The sequence below is a fragment of the Notolabrus celidotus genome, chromosome 17, assembly GCF_009762535.1.
Source record: "Notolabrus celidotus isolate fNotCel1 chromosome 17, fNotCel1.pri, whole genome shotgun sequence".
NCBI classification, from domain to species: Eukaryota; Metazoa; Chordata; class Actinopteri; order Labriformes; family Labridae; genus Notolabrus; species Notolabrus celidotus.
In genome coordinates this window covers 15,900,552-15,919,258 of record NC_048288.1, presented here as the reverse complement: position 1 = coordinate 15,919,258, position 18,707 = coordinate 15,900,552, and the positions used below count along the sequence as shown (strand labels likewise).

At 37.6% G+C, this 18,707-nt stretch overlaps 1 protein-coding gene across 1 annotated transcript; it reads left to right on the top strand.

Annotated features, from left to right (window-relative positions):
• The first annotated feature begins 2,776 nt into the window (after window positions 1-2,776).
• Window positions 2,777-14,610, top strand: LOC117828886 (cyclic AMP-responsive element-binding protein 1-like). Its single transcript, XM_034706258.1, has 6 exons — window positions 2,777-2,898; window positions 4,043-4,182; window positions 5,803-5,970; window positions 11,964-12,078; window positions 13,962-14,102; window positions 14,360-14,610. The coding sequence occupies exons 2-6, from the start codon at window positions 4,086-4,088 to the stop codon at window positions 14,535-14,537; spliced, it is 699 nt and encodes a 232-aa protein (XP_034562149.1). The 5' UTR covers window positions 2,777-2,898; window positions 4,043-4,085; the 3' UTR covers window positions 14,538-14,610.
• Window positions 14,611-18,707: the final 4,097 nt, after the last annotated feature.

Here is an 18,707-nt window from a genome sequence, read left to right as displayed (position 1 = left end):
CCAGGTTGGACTGACTGGAGGCTGTGGTGGAGATATGCACACAGGAGAAGCTAGAGGTCATTCTAAATTACACAGATCATCCACTCCACAACTTCTTTGTGGACCAGAGAAACAGCGGCAGTGGACGGCTCATCTCTGTGCTGCAGGACTGAGAGATACAGAAAATCATTCATCCCTGCAGCCATTAGGCTTCATTACTCTCTAGCCAATGGGAGATGAGCTGACAGACATCTGAATTACTTGTTTTATGTGATTTTTATAATTTTATCTGCCAGACACCTGGACTTCCCTTCTGGGATTAATAAAGTACATTCTATTCTATTCTTCTCTCTAGCTTATAGTAGCAGTAGATCTATACTCAGAGACTTGGGAAAGGTGAGTGCAAATGTTCCTGTCTACCTGTTCTTCATCAAGCGGACCTGCCTGTTCTGTACGGGGTCTTCTGCAGGCTTCTGAGAGCTGTGGACACTGGCACCTGCCACGCCCTGGCAGCCAGTCATGTCACAAGAAGAGCCAGACTTTGGAAATATCTGAGAGTCAAAAGACTCATGCAATATGTCTGCCAGACACCTGAATTTCTCCTTTGGGGGTGAATAAAGTGCATTCTGTTCTATTCTATTCTATTCTATTCTATTCTATTCTATATGTATTACCTTGTGTTTTTCCTTATTCCATGTTGCTTATAGTTATTTTGTTTCACTCTCAGCTTTGTGTTCATACAGCACCTCTGTAATATTAAAAAAAGGATCCTGAAGAAAAATAACCACAGGAATTTAATGGGATGTAACGTATTTTTATTTCTCTTCTAATCTGAGTGTTACGTTTTCTTTTTTCAGATTTAAATTCTCTTTCAGATTTTTTTTCTTGACAGGAATTGCTCAATATTAACAAAATTACAACAAAAAAATGAGAGATAACACATGTACACATACAAGAGATGTCACAGCCTGAGGGACGCACCATCCCATAATATTTGATTTTAAGTGAAGGCTTTATGAGCATACTGCATCAAGTGAGGACATTGAGATATGCTGTATGGGTGACACCATTGTTTATTAATGAGTATAAAATATGTAATGTATATGAGTGTATGAATCTTATGTGCTTTGGCAACAACATGTCTTTGTTCATGCCAATAAGGAAAAGTGAATTTAATCAAATTGATAAATATTAAGGATAAAGCAAAGACGTTTTAGAATTTTAAAAAGTTTGGAGTATGTTGCTCATCGTTGTATGAAGCTGTGGGAGCTTCAGTTGGAATATTGCTCTGTTACCACTCTTTTTTCCCTCTCTCTCCCTCTGTTTGTGTGTTTTTTATTATTCATTTTCTCTTTGTGTTCCTCATTTTCTGTAGTAAAGCCCTTTGGATCAACTGTGTTGTGTGTAAAGTGCTAAAGAAACCAAACAAAGACCCGAAGTAGAGTGAATTGTTATTTGACCCTAAACCGTGATTAAAAATGATCTGAATATCTGTACAGTGTCAGAGATACAAAACAAAGACGTATGCTGACCAAATGCAGGCTGAGTGACCACCAGCTAGCTGTAGGCACAGGGAGATACAGGCAGACATGGCTGCCCAGAGAGGAGCGTCTATGTGCTTGCTGCTCTACAGGGGACATAGAGACAGGGATGCACTTCCTCCTCCACTGCAGTAAGTTCTCTTGACTAAGAGATTCCCACTACAGGGAAATTACTAAAATGGTAACAAACTTCCCAACTTTAACCCCAGAAGAGAAACTGTCAGTTCTCCTTGGGGAAGGGTGAGCAGCTCCTCTGGCTGCTAAATATGTGTCTGCCTGTCACAGCCTGAGGGACGCACCATCCCATAATATTTGATATTAAGTGAAGGTTTTATGAGCATACTGCATCAAGTGAGGACATTGAGATATGCTGTATGGGTAATCGTTCATTAATGCGTATATAATATGTAATATATATAGTATGTAATTTATATATATGTAATGAATATAATATGTAATGAATATAATATGTTATGAATATTGACACTGTGGTAGAATCTGCATTCTTCTATGCAGTGGTCTGCTGGGGAGCAGGGAGCACAGACAGGGACAGGAAAAGACTTAACAGACTGGTCAGGAGGGCCAATTCTGTCCTGGGCTGTCCTCTGGAGTCCATGGAGGAGGTGGGTGAGAGGAGGATGTTAGCCAAGCTGACATCCATCATGGACAATCCCTCTCACCCCCTGCATGAGACTGTGGGGTCCCTGAGCAGCTCCTTCAGCAGCAGACTGAGACTCCCACCCTGCAGGACGGAGCGCTACCGCAGGTCCTTCATCCCATCTGTAATCAGACTGTTTAACACCAGCACTGCTGTGTCCCGTTAATCAGCAGTTCTCATCTTTCATTACACTACATGGAAGTCACTATGTGACTTGGCACATTCACAAATAACTACTGTATCCATCTGAATCGCACTGTTCTTCATACTGTGTATGTTTGTTTTTAAATAAACTGGTGCAATTTTTATCGTGCAACAACTTACCTTATCTATTTATCAGATAGAAGTGTACATAGTGTGTATATATCTGTAATAGTTGCCATATTTTATTTTATTTTATTCTATTTTATTTTATTTTATTTTATATTAGATTTATTTTTGCTATTATTATTGTTATTATATTTTTAACTATGGTAGTACATTGTTGTATTCCCCTGTCCATGTCTTTGTTCATGCCAAATAAGCAAAGTTGAATTTAATTAAATATATATAAAGTTGATGCGATTTGAAGGAAAATCAACCAATCAGAATCGTCCAATCACAACGTGTAAGCACTCTGACGTTAGTTTGCATTTGAATAACGCACCGTTACCGTTAGCATAAGAGTTTATATACTTGTTGATGATCTAACTGTGTTTGTTGTCCAAACTTCCTCAGCAGGTAAACATACTTTAAGTCGAGCACATTGATGTGACGAAGGCAAATGTTTTTTATTATAAGTGTTTACTAACTTTACTAGCTAGTTATTGGGACTAATTCAATGAGCGTCCGGTTGATGCTGACCTAACTGTAAACATTTGGAAGTAGCTAGCCAAAACATCAACTAGATTACCTTAGCCGTTTCCTAATGTGGTTACTTAAACTCACAGGTCGGCATATTACCATGTATAATGCTGATACCACATTGTTGTTGTTTTTGTTGTTTCTTTGCATTTGATAAGATAAAAGTATCTTATAATAGACATATTGCTCAGTCCATGCATAATGCAATCTAATATATATAGTCATCTTAGCCATAAACATGTTTTATATGTTTTTTTGGTGGATTTAATTAATGAAATAGAAAAATACATTTGCTTATGCTATAGATTTCAGAATATGACTGATATTTATGTAATTAGCCAACTGTTTTGGATCTGAAATGCTGTAAATATTATTATTATATTTTATTTTTTATTTTTTTACATTTTTAGTATTTAACTACTATTTTTTTAATGTAAAAACTACCTATTCTACTCACCACTGCCCTATTATCATATTATTTTAGTCTGTACATATTAGTCATGCCTACTTGTTCTTTTGTTTTTATTGCTGATGTTATTGTTATTATATTTTAATTTTATTTGTATGTCTTATTCTTATGCCTTGTACAAAGAGAGCACAGTTCACTAAAGTCAAATTCCTTCTGTGTTCAAGCATACCTGGCCAATAAAGCTGATTCTGATTCTCCTGATTCTAATATAGGGTGGGAAAAGGGTGTGGATATCTTGGGGGATTTAAACATTGATCAACAGTAGCCTAAGTGACCTGCTGGTCTGCAGACATTATATCATTATTTTTTAATCTGCCTTGTGAGCCTGAGTAACAGTCTATCTCTACATACAACAATATGACTCAAAGCAAAATACACATCTAAAATGGATGTTGATATTAAGCAAGTGAGTAACAAATAACAGGATTAGAGGATCTATCTATCTATCTAGCTCAGAAGCACCATCATTTATTGTCTTGTTGTACCCAACAATGTTTTGTATCTCCACTGTTTAAATGACTAACTCAACTCTAACCCTCTTTCATTCCACAGGAGAAATTCAAGTTGAGCGTCCTCATCGGCAGCCTTGATCAGAATGAATCAAATCAAGTCAGAAGAGACGTATGGGCCACCTGCACCTGTGCCGCTTTATCCTACACCGATTTACCAGCAGAGCAGCAAGAACCAGTGCTGTAAGCTTGTTTCAAAATACATTAAATGACACAATTTATCCTCTCACCAGCTGTAATTATTCAACGCTTTCTACTGCCAAAAGACAGGTCTCTCCCGTCTAAATCAGTATCAGTAGGGATGCACCACTATCTTGGTATCGGCAGACATTAGCCCTGTTGACAGATTTATTCCCTGATGCTTTTAAACTATTTGTGTGTTTGATTTAAGTGTAATATAAAAGTGTTGATGTTTTCAAAAACACATGTTTTTGGGGCTGTGTAAAATTAATGCTTTGATGGTGATTGTTTAGCAGCCATAGAACATTTTAGTGCAGTTATGGTTTGTTTTGTAAGTCACGAAGCAACATTATCAATCATGGTATTCTTAAATTCACTCTGCTCATAGCCCTGTCTCGGTCTGGAAGTTCTTTAACCCTCCTGTTATGTTTGTTTCTCTGGACAGCAATAATGTTCCTGGGTCAATTTGACCCGGGGCATATTCAATTATCCAAAAGTGTCAGAACCCCAAAAAATCCCAATACACATTTTTTTAAATCTAATTTTTAACCCCATTAATAACCATTTAAATCAAGATTTAGTCCATTGGTGGCAAGGCAAGGCAAGGCAACTTTATTTGTATAGTGTATTTCATACACAAGGGAAACTCAATGTGCTTTACATTAAAACATTAAAAGCATTGGAAACATTCAGACAAACACAAAACAGAAAAGAAAAAGAAAATTAGAAATATGTTAAAAATACATTTAAAATGTGCATTTAAAGTGAGTTAAAATAAGCTAAGATAGGAAGGCAGTGGCAAATAAAAAAGTCTTAGCATTTGATTTAAAAGAGGTGAGAGTTGGAGCGGACCTACAGCTTTCAGGGAGTGTGTTCCAGATATGTGGTGCATAATGACTAAACGCTGCTTCACCATGTTTCCTTCTGACTCTAGGGACTGAAAGCAGACCAGTACCTGATGACCTCAGAGGTCGAGATGGTTCATAAAGTAGCAGTGGTGTTCTTTAATTCTCTCAGATCATGGTTCAATGAGGGTAACTCACTCGTTTTTCATTAAAACTAATGTTAAAACTTTATTTGAATGTACATTGGAAAGACCTAAATATAATTGCAATAGTTTTACATGACATAGATTTTATTTTTTTATGCCACATTTAGCTGGTTTGGAAGGCGTACATTGCCTAAAATAGACTTTAAACAAGGGTAAATGTGACCCGCAACATAACAGGAGGGTTAAGGGAAGTACCAGTTTAAGAGTGGGATTTGTTTAAATGTGTTACAAGTCAAAGCTATTCCAAGTCTACCTGATACTGCTGTATTACAAAAATTATGAATGAACAGTCTCAAAATCTAAACGTAGATTTGGCAATTCGAATGGCTAAGTAAACAGACAGCCTCAGAAAGTAGTCCCAATTTAATGATTGAAATAAAGCTCCAGACTGATAAACAAACCACAATACAGTGTAAGAGATTAACAGACACAGCTTACTTTTTAGCAGTATTTGTAATGGTGATAAAGCTTTCACAAAGTCAAGTACTTTTGTTCAAAGCATACTTGTTGTCCCATTCAAGACCTGTGATAGAAAAGCCTGTACTTGATATTTTTTTGGTCCATGCTTCCAGATTGCTCTTATCACGGAAGTCCTGCTGACATGCATCAATGGGAAACACAGAGCCAGTCACCTATGGATATGACCTGCACGCAAACACCACAGCCCCCTTCAAACACCTTTCCCCACCACCCGGAGATGCACAATTGCATGCAACAGCATCCTACATACTTCCTAGAAGGTAACAAATTATAAACAGACATGTTATTGCAGAGGTGTGTCACAACAGGATTTGAAAATTTGCCTTGGTCCTTCATGTTGGCCTCTACCTTGTCCCTTTGTCTGTCTAATGTCCTCTTCTACACCTTTAGAGAAGCCATCTCACAGAAGTGCATGCCCGTTTTTGGCATTTGTATCAGAGCTGCATCTCACAGTTAATGAATAATATCATAAACAAATCATAATTGCTTTCATGTTTACAATAACTTGCGAAAAAAAGACACGATGCACCATTATTTATACATTACCTGTTGACCACCATGGCAAAACACCACAGCATTCACCAGGAGCTCCAGAATACACTGAGGGGGAGGGGGATGATTAGCCAACATAACTCATCACCTATAAAGCCCTCCATAACCTAGCTCCCTCCTACCTCACCGACCTTCTGCAGCCATATAATCCCTCCCGCAACCTCCGCTCCACCAACGCCAACCTCCTCACCCCTCTCACCAAACCCAAGCAAACACCTCAGATTCTCTCCCTCACTCACCAAATTCAAATCCGGACTCAAAACACACCTATTTAGAAAGGCTTTTAAACTATAATTGATTGATTTTTTTCTTGTTTTGTTTTATTTTGCTGCCTTGCTTTTCTTTGCTTTTTTGCACTGTTTTCCTTTTGCTTTCCTATTGTATAATTGTATTTTCCTGTAAAGCGCTTGGAGAATCTTTTAAAGCGCTTTTATAAATAAAATGTATTATTATTATTATTATTATAAGACTTGTAAGTCTACATCAACATTCAGCACTGGATTCTCACACTGCTGGAAGTGAAATAGTCAGGCTGGTTACAAACAATTAAATAAAACACAACAGCACAAAAAGTGGAAATGAATACTTGCGATTAAGACCACAAACTCATGATGACTTTGTTTACTAAAGTGATAAATCAACTAGAGAGTAGAGACGGTTTTCATAGAGCTCCATATGAGCAGGCGCCCCCTACTGGTCGTAAAAAGGAAAGCATATTAAAATGCTTTTACTGGCTTCACTTTTTTTGAAAAATGAGATATCATCAACAAAGTCTATCTTAATAAGGATCCTGATTTGTACATCTGAAAATCTGTGACATTTCTGTTATCAGTCCTTAAATCGAAGTGTATTTTGTGTCGTGGTCTGTTAAGTGTTTACTTCATGCACCATCTTCAGTTTTATACATTTCTCTGTTTTAGCTTACAGTTTTTGTGTCCTTAACCTCTGCTGCCTTTTCCCCTCTGTTTTCATCTCTTTTCTTTTTGTCCCAGCATTAACAATCATACCTCAGATTAACCAGACTTCTTTCTGTCCGTTGATATGACTCAACTCAACTCAACTTTATTTACATAGCACCTTTCATACATAAAAACATGCAGCCCAAAGTGCTTCATAGAATAACTGAGAGACAGAAAACAACTGCAGTGGTAAAATTAAAAATGCAGGATTATACTTAAAATACTTAAAAATAAAATAAAATCAAGACAGTAAAATTAAGAAAATAAGTAATAGTGGAAAAAAAGTTAAAAATAAGGTAGTGTTATCAATATCAATTGATAAAAATACAAGAAATAAATATATAAATAATTAGAATGGATAAATATATGTTAAAGAAATGATTCAAATAATAATGGTTAAAATAATAATTAAGATAATAAAAATAATAATGCAGTCCAGGGCTAAAAATAAATTACTCCAAATCAAAAGCTAGATTAAAAAGGTAAGTCTTAAGTCTACTTTTAAAAACACCCAGAGAGCTCGCCGTTGTAATGTCCAGAGGCAGAAAGTTCCACAGCTTAGGGGCGTAAAAACAGACAGCTTTCTGGACGGTGCTTGTGTGAGTCACACGAGGAACATTTAAAAGGGAAGCAGTCGAGGACCTCAGTGATCGGGCTGGAACATAAAATGACAGGAGATCAGTGATGTATGGAGGATGTAAAGAGAACTTTAAAATCAATTCTAAAAAAAACAGGGAGCCAGGGCAGAGTTTTAAGGAGAGGGGTTATGTGATCAGTTTTCAACAGTTAGTCGTCCAAAGTCTGTGATTAAGTCACAGCTATAGCAGTGGTTTGTTTCACGGTCTGCTATTGAAGGAGTAACAGAAAGTTTCCAAGAACTGTTGCCCTGTAAGGACCAATCACAATTTAGTACTTAACACTGCCGTGATACTAATCGTCTTCAAACAGTGTGGCATTGCTGCTGTAATTCAATAAAGGCTCTTTTTACTTTCTCCTCATACACATCAGAATTTATTCTTTTCATGTATTTGAATATTTGTATTACTTTTTAGACATATAGTTGTGCTCATACGTTTACATACCCTGGCAGAATGTATGGTTTCTTGGGTGCTTTCTGTTGTCTTTATGATATAAAAAGAGTAAACACAGTTGTTTGATAAAAAATTTGCTTCACCCAACCACTAACCATGAGTGAAAAAAAGTTTTCCTCTTATCATTCATATTCTCTGAAAAATGGCCAAAAAAATCACAAATTCTGCCAGGTTTTGTAAATTTATGAGCACTACTGTATACAGACACACAATATTGAACATACTGAACACAACACATAATGGCCTTACACACTTGCCTACACCTGAGCAGCTTAAGATACATCACTGAGAGGGGCAAAGGGAGAAAGAACATAATGATAATGGAGAGGGTAATATTTGGGATAAATCATACACATATTGGAAAGAAATAAGTGGAAGTCAATTAACAGGGGTTCTTTCTATACAGTGCAGAAATGGATGCCATATCTTCATAAACTTTTTGAGTGAGCCATGGCTTGTGTATCTAAAGGCGTTTTTTGAACGCAGGAACTTTACCTCGGAACTAGGGACTTTACCCCTGAACTACATGCATTTCGACCAGAGGAACCAGGGTCTAAATTTAGTTCAGGGGTTGTTAATCTCCCCCCTGAAAAGCCCCTGCTTTGGGGTAGTACTTTTCATGGGACTTTCGGCTGAATGTAACAGTGTTTGTGGAGTTTACACAGTTGTTGAAACACAGAGGGAGTTCCTGGGAATGCATACTAGTTTAGTTATTTATTAAGATTTCAAAATATTATTTTTTAATATATATTTTTTTCTCCATCCGTCACTGGCCTGATTTGCACGATCTAACCGGGACTTTGGCCCGCGGTCGAAACGCAGACAAGTTTGGGGGCACAGGAACCTTTTAGTTATGGGGGCTAAAAGACCCCGGAACTCTTGGTTGAAATGCACCTTTAGTTGCTCCACCCAGAGGTCACTCATTTTGCCTTCTAGCCAGCGCTTGTGGGAAGACGGCGTGTTTTTGCTGTCTGGTTAACTGAAATACTGCATTCATGTGGAATGACCAGAACGTATCTTATTCATCGGTTTCCTGAGAATCAGCAATAAGCATAAGAAAATAAAAAGTAAATGCACTAAAAAAGAATATCCTACTTGTTACACAAAGTAAATCCACAACCAAAACGTAGGATGTCATCATAGCAAGGTTTTTTTGTTCTGTTTAACTGTGTAATACCTGCAGAGGGCGCCAGCTCCTGTGGGTTCGAGTGTGAAGTGAGTCAGATGAGGGAGGGACAATTTCAAGAAATACATGCCTATAATAAGTCAGGTAAATAAATAACCTTGCTTTAGAGTTGAATGTGGCAATTACATGAAATAAACTTTTAGGGAACGATAAATAATGGTCAATCTGTCTCTATAACTGGGGTTATAAAATACTATGGTATTTCAGGCTAAATATAGTTCATATTCTAAAAGGTAGAAATGTAATTGTCAGAGTCATCAAAGCCTCTGTTGGCACTCCATCCTCAACAAGCTGCATTCTTCGCTGCTCTGCTTCACTCCAGCTGTAGAAAATTCCTCCTCCAAAGACAAACAGCAGAGCCCCTGACTCATAGCGCTGTGTCGAGGGAGAGAGAGAAAACCATGCTGTTGACATCAGGGGGCCAGTGATGTCATGGTGATGTCAATGCCTCTAATTGTAAATTGCACACATAGCCTCGCTGTTGGCTGTGGTAACATATCAGTCAGAGGGAAGACTCAGAAGGGGAGAGTTCCTTTTGGAGAGCCTGGGAGTAGATACTGTATGGCTGTGACAGGGGAGGAGACAGAAACAGGTATGTTTGATATCCTTTATTTCACTGCCTGATCTTTGGGAAATTGAGTCTTTTGTTGGATTGTTCCTCAGCAGGAACACTTGTTTAGGAATATCTCAAAATATTGCTAGTGATCATTAATAGCAACAATCAACATAGGGGATTTATTGGTAACTTGAGTTGACATTAAAGAAATTCTGGTGAAAGCTTTTCAGACATCACACGTTTGTTCATACTTTTTATCAAGCATTTATGAGAAGGCTGAATTTCATTGCCTCTTGGCTCTTGGAACAGAATAGATGAAAACTTAATCTTCCACTGTAAGCTGCAACAATCACCCTCCAGTGAGAAATCTCTTTACAGGGTCTGTTTCTCTCTCTCTCTCTCTTTCTCACTCATTCTCTCTCTCTCTTTGTGAAACGCTTTAGCACTCTACCCACTCACAGCACATAGCAGCAGCAGCTGACGTCGCTGCTTTTCCTGGAACAGACCTCCAGCAGCTACATGTAAATGCAGAGCAGGGAATGAGATGTGCACTGACGTCACTTGCCAGCCACTCAGTGACGATATGCTGTCCTTTTGAAATTCCAGCACATCATAGACTTAATCATCAACGGGCTGTGTGCGCTACTGGCATAGAGCAGGCAGTGATAAGAATGGCACCAAAGAGGTTTTTTTTTTCTTCTCTGGTGTCAAACATAAATTTGATGAGATACAAGTATAGAATTTAACAGTGGGGATTAAAACAGCTCAGATTTGATGACCTTGTGGAAAGTAATCCCTTTCAAATCTTTTTAAAGTATGGTGAGGATAAGGAAAAAGCATCTTTTTATTTCTTTATACATGTGAGAGACATTCTTACTGAAAAGGAACAAGCCCTCACCTTATCTTGTTATTTGTTCCTTAGTTATTACCTCATCAAACTGACACAACTAACATTACAGCAGCTAAAATATGACCTCAATATGCCGAATAACACAAGCAGCGATTATATGGACAACGCTTGTAGTACACATCTCATTCTCTATTGGGAGGGTCCAGGGGCGATTCTAGGATCGGATGTTTAGGGGTGCTGAGCCGGGCAAGATAAATTCCACTGAAAGAAAAGTGTAACACTTTTTGGGAAAGTCTGTTACTGAACCATCGAATCTGATAAATGTTATTTAAATGCTGAGCCACAACAAAAGAGAAATGGATTGGAATCATAAAAGAAACATATGGTAACCCTAATTTCTGGGGAAAGATAACTCATTAAAAGATAACAGCAGCTCCTCAACATATACATAAAACAGTATGTATCTATCTGGAGTAAACTAGCCTCATATAGTGAATACCAAAAATACCAAAAATTTACATTGGAGTTATTTTTTGGACTTTCATTTGAAATGCAATGCACAACATGTAAAACGCGGTGGAGCTGCTGTATTTTTGTTGTTAAAACGTTTCTAGCTTGTTAAAAATGACATACAGTAACATTTTAAAAAAATCTCTCAAATTTTAGGGGTGACAGGATTTAATTTAGAGATGCTTCAGCACCCCCTAAAATGGGCTAGAAACGCCTATGGGGGAGTCTTAAATTCATTATACAGAGGTACATGTGAAGTCACACTTCCATGCAAATGATCCTACTGGACCAAATGGTGCAGGTTACATTAGCATATTTGTCACTATACAAATGTCACCTTCCAATCTGTATACTATGTACACCAACATTTAAACAGTATATGTAGTTATCCTCAATATGACCCTTTTGTAATGTTACATCAGCTTCCAGGTTTAACTGCCTTATTAGACAGCAGACTGGTTGTTTTACACTGCTTTACATATTGCATGAGTCTTTTGACGCTCAGATATTTCCAAAGTGTGACAGATATGTTGTGTTGTGTCTTCCCAGGCTCTTCAGGTGACATGACTGGCTGCCAGGGCGTCGCAGGTGCCAGCGTCCACAGCTCTCCGAAGCCTGCAGTGGACCCCGAACAGAAGAGGCAGGTCCGCTTGATGAAGAACAGGTAGACAGGAACATTCCCACGCACCAGTCCAAGGTCTCTGAGTATAGATTTTCTGCTACTATAAGCTAATAGAGAGAGAGAAGAATAGAATAGAATGTACTTTATTAATCCCCGAAGGGAAGTTCAGGTGTCTGGCAGATAAAATTATAAAAATCACATAAAACAAGTAATTCAGGTGTCTGTCAGCTCATCTCCCATTGGCTAGAGAGTTATGAAGCCTAATGACTGCAGGGATGAATGATTTTCTGTATCTCTCAGTCCTGCAGCACAGAGAGGTGGTAATATATAGTATATAGTAGGGTTGCAATATTCTGGGAATGTTCAAAGTTGGAAACTTTCCATGGGAATTAACGGGAATTTATGGGAATAAACCAGGAATTTACTAAATTGAATGTTGGCTCTTAATAGGGAACTTAAATATAGTTGGGGAAAATATATTTTAGCATAATCCTGAATAACACAACCTGATTTCATGCAAGTAAAGTTGAATATCTATGCTATTCCTCAATTACATGCACATAGCGAACTGCTTACTGGAGGGCTATAGAGACCACGCCCCCTACATGCACTTTTCATTTAACATTTGAATGGAACTTTGTTGGGATTGTATTTTTGTTAATTTTTGAATCGCTTGGGTTGGGGGGGATGAGTAATATTTAACTCAACATTCATGTTTTGGTCTTCAATGAAAGAATTGATTGTTCAATAATATATTTAACACTTGATAAAGTTCTACTTAAGAATAAATCTGTTTTAATTGTATTATTTTGGATGGACGTCTGCTTATAACAAAACAAATACATATGCTTGGATATGATACCTTTCCATTAAATTACCCTCAATTCCCAGTTAATTCCCAGAAATTCAAATTTTGAACATTTCCAAAATTCCCCAGCTGAGCTTCCCATTGAAATTTACCGGAAATTTTCCACCCCTTTGCAACCCTAGTATAGAGTAATAATAGTAATATACTGTGTAATATACAGTAAGCAAACAACTTTAGCTAAATAAGGTGTGTTAGCATCAGTGTTCATCATGACGCAACCAAAGAGAGCTGTAGGTGTTTTAAATCAGATGGTCAACATTTGAAAAATACCTAGATTGAGACAGAGACTGAACTCAAGACAGTTGTCCTCCAAAGCCCTCACTGTTGCCTAACACACAAACACCTTACAAATGGAAAATGACAATGGATGAAAATAACTGCGTGCATGTAATAATGGGATTCACAAGTCCGTCATCGTGCCACTGCATCACTCTCTTCTATCCACTGTTTTTAGCGGCTAATTAGCAGGTTGTCTTACATCACATCACCTCCTCTGTAATGCACGTTAGCTAGCATAAGTGATTGTCAGAGCTTATTTGTGAGGGTGTCAGTTGTACGTGGGTAAGTATGGGTTGCTGCAGAGCCTGATGAATTACCCCGGGCCTTTACTGTGCTTGTTGTCCGCTGTCAGTGGAAGACTTTGAGCTTCCTGTGTGTTTGCTGTAAACAACCATGTGTCACTGCTGGCACTGCCTCCTGCTCCTCTTGTTTTTTCATATGCTGCCTGTCCGCCCACATCATAACTTTACTCCCATCAATCATTGTCAATCTTGTTTGATGCTTTTCTTCGATTTGTTTGTTTGTTTATGATATCCTCCCCCCTGTCACAAAGGTATCTCATTCCACAAACAAAAAAATCGACAACATCCAAGTGTTCGGTACCCACATGACCTCACAAACCTCTTGCATTTCTTGTAATGTGAGCCTTCTTTCTCCCTGGGTGTACACACTGATTTATGGATTGAATGAGTTCTCTGTTGTATCTGGGAAAAAAGCCAAGATGTTAGAGGCTCCCTTTTTTTTTTTCATGGTTTGCTGTTATTGTTGTTGATTCCAGGGAAGCCGCCAAGGAGTGTCGGCGAAAGAAGAAGGAATATGTCAGATGCCTTGAAAAACGTGTGGATTTGCTCGAAATTCAAAACAGGACTCTAATTGAGGAGCTGAGAGCCTTGAAAGACATCTATTCACACAAAGACGCGTGAGTCCTCTGACTCGAGGAGGAGCACACAGACAGTTTGCCATACATCTGTGGGTTCTTTTGAGGACTCTGGTTTTGCTTTTAAACACACAAACACACACACACACACACACTTAGACAAAACACTCCTTGTTTGTTAAATTAGTTTACACGGTGATGTCAACATTTCTAGCTCTGAATTATCCATACTCCACCACAAGCAAAAATCGGAACATAGTTTCAGGTCGGGGTTATGATCAGTGAGTGTCACTTTGCAGAGGAGAGCTGAAGAGAATCCAGGAAGAGGAAGAAGGAATATATGAACTACCTTCAGGATGGCAACATCTTCCTGGAGATGGAGAACTGAGCGAGCACCTGAAGGCCCAGGAGCAGCACTGCAATAACACCCTTCAAAGCATGGAAGTACTCCACCAGGATAATCCAAAAACGCCATAACTTCTTTAACTGCCCTGCATTTTACATTCAGTCATGAGATTTTCTCTCCATTAAAATATTATATTAACTCCTAGTCTTTGTGATGGTCTGTTTTGATGGAGGTTTGTGCCTGAAATGCCACAAGTAGCCGAATGTTCTAATTCAATTGGGTCAGTTTCAGGTATATTTGTTATTTTGTATCTACTTCACTGTATTTATCACTCATCTTACTTTGTATTACATCTTAATTTGTTCAGAGACCACCTGTTGTGCTTCTGTATGAGGATATATCTGCTTCCAACATGTGGCATTATTATCTATTCAGGCAATTTTCTCCTGTTTTTGTTGTACTTTTGTGCATAAATGTTTAGCAACTGTTCCAGTAGATTGATTCATCCAGCAGCTATGAAACAGGGTTTAAAGACTGCAAATCAATCCTGGCAGGTAGATGTTCCCACCCAAGTAAGTCCACTAGTAGTGCTTATTTTGTAATATAGTTATTCTGAATGTCTGACATCATTTCAGACAGTATCCCTTCAGAGGCAGACCTTTTTGTGAAAGCCTTTTTTAAACTGAAAAACACTGCTCTCAGATTCAACACTGTACCTGTGCAGCAGAAAAATCAGTGCTAGATGAGCAATATCAATGTTCTTTAAATCAACTTTGAATTTCTGTTAACGGAGTCTGGAAATGGCTTTGAAAAAAACTATGTAACTGCTGTTTTGTAAATCAAAGCGCATCTTACTATTGAACTTAAAGGTCAATATCAGTAGAGATTCTTTCTGTAATATTGTTAGATACTTCAAATAACAACATGAGTCTGTCTGTGGCGAAAACAAAAAACTTCAAGTGGACATACTGAGCTGAGATTGTGTGCGTTAACGCCCACAGATTGCAGAAACCAGAGTTCTCTTTTACATTTACACACGCTTGTGGAAATGAATTGTCACTCACTGTTTTAACTCATCTTGTTTTGTTCCATCACAGTAAAGTACAGCTGAATTCAGGAGTCAATTATCTACCAATCACTTGAGGTGTCTTGAAGTTTTTCTCAGTTGCTGTTTTATTTCTCTCATTCAGCACCTAAGTTACTCCCTGGTAATGATTGCGTCTTACCTAAAGGTCTTATAGAAATATTTTTACACTGTATTTGTTCCAATAAAATTCTTGTTCAGTCTCTGAGTTGTTTTCACACATGGTAAAAGAAAACTTAACATATAGGACATTACAGTTCAGTGTGAAGCAGGAGCCTTGCAGAAAAATGCTGTCTCGTGATGAGCAGTTTTTAAGCAAGTGTTAACATGTAAGTCACAGACAACCACTCATGCAAGAGTTTATTTTTGAGTGTTTAATAAAGCTCTTATCTTCGTGCTCAGACTCAACCGTGGGTATCTGCGCAGAAGTTCAACTTCAAGTGATGGTTGACTTGATTGCAACGATTTTTTTCCTCTTTCCTCCATCTCTGTAACCTTGGGCAGGTGACAGACACCTAGAAGAGGCCTGCCGTAGTACAGTGCAGATAGAAACTATGATGATTTAAACACATTCAACCCAAACATTTTTTATTTCCAGTGTTTTTTTACTTGTTGACTAAACATATTCTCAAGACATTGTTGCACGAAAAACAGAGACATTTCTCTATGTACATATTGATTGATGCCCTCCCTATGGAAAGCCCTGTAGGGGGGCAGATTATCCACAAACTAACCCACACTGAAAAGCCTTAAAACACTCCATGGGATTTACTAATTGGCAAACACTGACAACAAAGATCTATGTCGAGTCAGAAGAGCAGCAGTCCCCCCTCAAACTCTCACACTTGGATTTTACACATCCAGCACCCGGTGTTCTTAATTGGGGAGCATGATTGTTTGGAGTCACAGAGCTTAAACATTTAAAGATCTTTGATATTTCACTGACTCACAACTTTAGGATACATCTGTCACTCCTCGTGTCATCAACTGAGGACAAGATCGAATACCAGCAAGATTTAAGGCCTGCGTTGAACGCTTATTCCCATCCCAGTCTCTGAGATAAAAACTACACTGTAGAATAAACTGTTGAGGATAAGATAACACCCTGAATCAGCCAATCAAATGACTCCAGATGAAAGATTGATGAGGTATACATCAATGAAAATAATTGTCTCTGGTGAGACTGAGTTTGCCTTTGAATGTGTCTATATCATAGGCTCTCATTTCACTACAGCAGACACTTGTGTAAGCATAGTGTGCAGAATTGTAGAAAATAACCTTGTGCTCTTTCTTACAGATGTAACTTGTGGATAAGAACAGAGCGTCGCAATCTTGTGACTGCTGCAAAAACATATTTCAGATTTAAAAATATACCTCAAGCAAGCTACAATGTCATCTTTCTATGATTCATGTAATGCGGGTCCTGAACCAGCAGGCGGCACTACAGCACCGTGTCCTTACTTGATCCTGGGAACCAATGTAATCACGCTAAAAGCCCTTTCTCTATTCTCAAACATCGTCCAGCCTCATGCATTATCAGTAATCAGTCTGAGTCCTCATCCTTTAGGCCGACGTGTGGCATGTCAAGGAAGCATCTCAAGGGATTAGGATATTCCTCAACACTTCACTTTGTTTACATTAACCTCTGCTAATCCGAATCTAATCCTACAGAGAGATTAAGAATTAACAATGCCTTTGTGCACTTCTCAGTCATCAATCAACATTAATTCATTGACCTGCACACACAAATATGGGTTAGACAGATGTATTCTGTCCAGTTAGTGTTGTGCAGGTGTTAAATTCACCCACCCACCAGTACTTATTTTCTGTACTTTGGGTAATTATTCTGACTGGGAGTAAATATTGCTGAAATTGAATGCATCATTGTTGGACTTCAGGATTCCTCTTGCACCCAAAGGATAACTTTTTCTATTAGTGCAAATTCTACATTACACGTGTAATTGTAGTCCTACCCCCCTATAAGGTCTTGTCATAATTGTCCATTTAATACACAGTTGTAACCACCCACTTGAACCGGAACCTTTTTTCGTAGCAGCCACAGAGCTGTAGGTTTTGTGAGATGCCTTTACGTGCTGTCCCAAATGTAGTAATTATCGCCTTATCTGCAGTTTGGTAAAAATAGTTAAAAATAAAATGCAAACAGTGGAAGTACACATAAAAATTAATTAAGAGGCTTGTATTCACTTTCCTCCCCTATTTCTTAAAAATTTATAGAAGCAATTAATGCTAAAAGCCTATGTAATCGCTTTATATGAAATTAATGATTTTCCATTACCTTGAATAATTGTTTTTCATATTCATTTACTACCAGAAAATAAATAACAATTATATAAAATCATTAAAAATATAATATATGTATTTAATGTAACCCTCCTGTTATGTTGCCGGTCAAATTGACCCTTTTTAAAGTCTATTTTAAGCAATATATGCCTTCCAAACCAGCTAAATGCAGCATAAAAATCTGGGCAGCATGTGACAGAAGAGGTGTCATGTTAATTTATCAACATCACTTCATAAAAATAAAAATAAAGTTTGAAAAAAGTAAAAAAAAAAATTGTCATGTTAAACTATTGTATTCATATTTAGGGCTTTCCCATGTACATTAAAAAAAAAAAGGTTTAACATTAATTTTTAATGAAAACTAGTGAGTTATACTCATTGAATCCTCATTTATATTTATCAGATAGAAGTGTACATAGTGTGTATATATTTGTAATAGTTGCCATATCTTATTTTATTTTTACTTTATTTTACTTTATTTTATTTTATTTTTATTGTATTTTATTTTATTATATTATATTTTACCCTTGTCATTGCTATTATTATTATTGTTATTATATTTTTTAACTATGTTAGTACATTGTTGTATTCCCCTGTCCCGTGTTGTAAGCTGTTGTAACAAAAGAATTTCCCCCAAAGGGAGACAAATAAAGTATATCTTATCTTGAACCATGATCTGTGAGAATTAAAGAACACCAATGGACTAAATATTGATTTAAATGGTTAGTAATGAAGTTGAAATTTAGAGATAAAAAATGTGTATTGGGATTCGTTTGGTTTCTAACACTTTTGGATGATTGAATATGTCCCGGGTCAAATTGACCCAGGAATATCATTGCTGTTTTAGAGAAACGAACATAACAGGAGGGTTAACGTGGTATCAACCCACTTGCTGCCCTCGTTCAGTATCCTATTT

Coding starts and splice junctions, on each gene's coding strand:
- LOC117828886 (XM_034706258.1), top strand. CDS start 4,086: ATGAATCAAATCAAGTCAGAAGAGACGTATGGGCCACCTGCACCTGTG. Junction 12,079..13,961: donor GTCCGCTTGATGAAGAACAG/GTAGACAGGAAC, acceptor TGTTGATTCCAG/GGAAGCCGCCAAGGAGTGTC. Junction 14,103..14,359: donor ATCTATTCACACAAAGACGC/GTGAGTCCTCTG, acceptor GTCACTTTGCAG/AGGAGAGCTGAAGAGAATCC.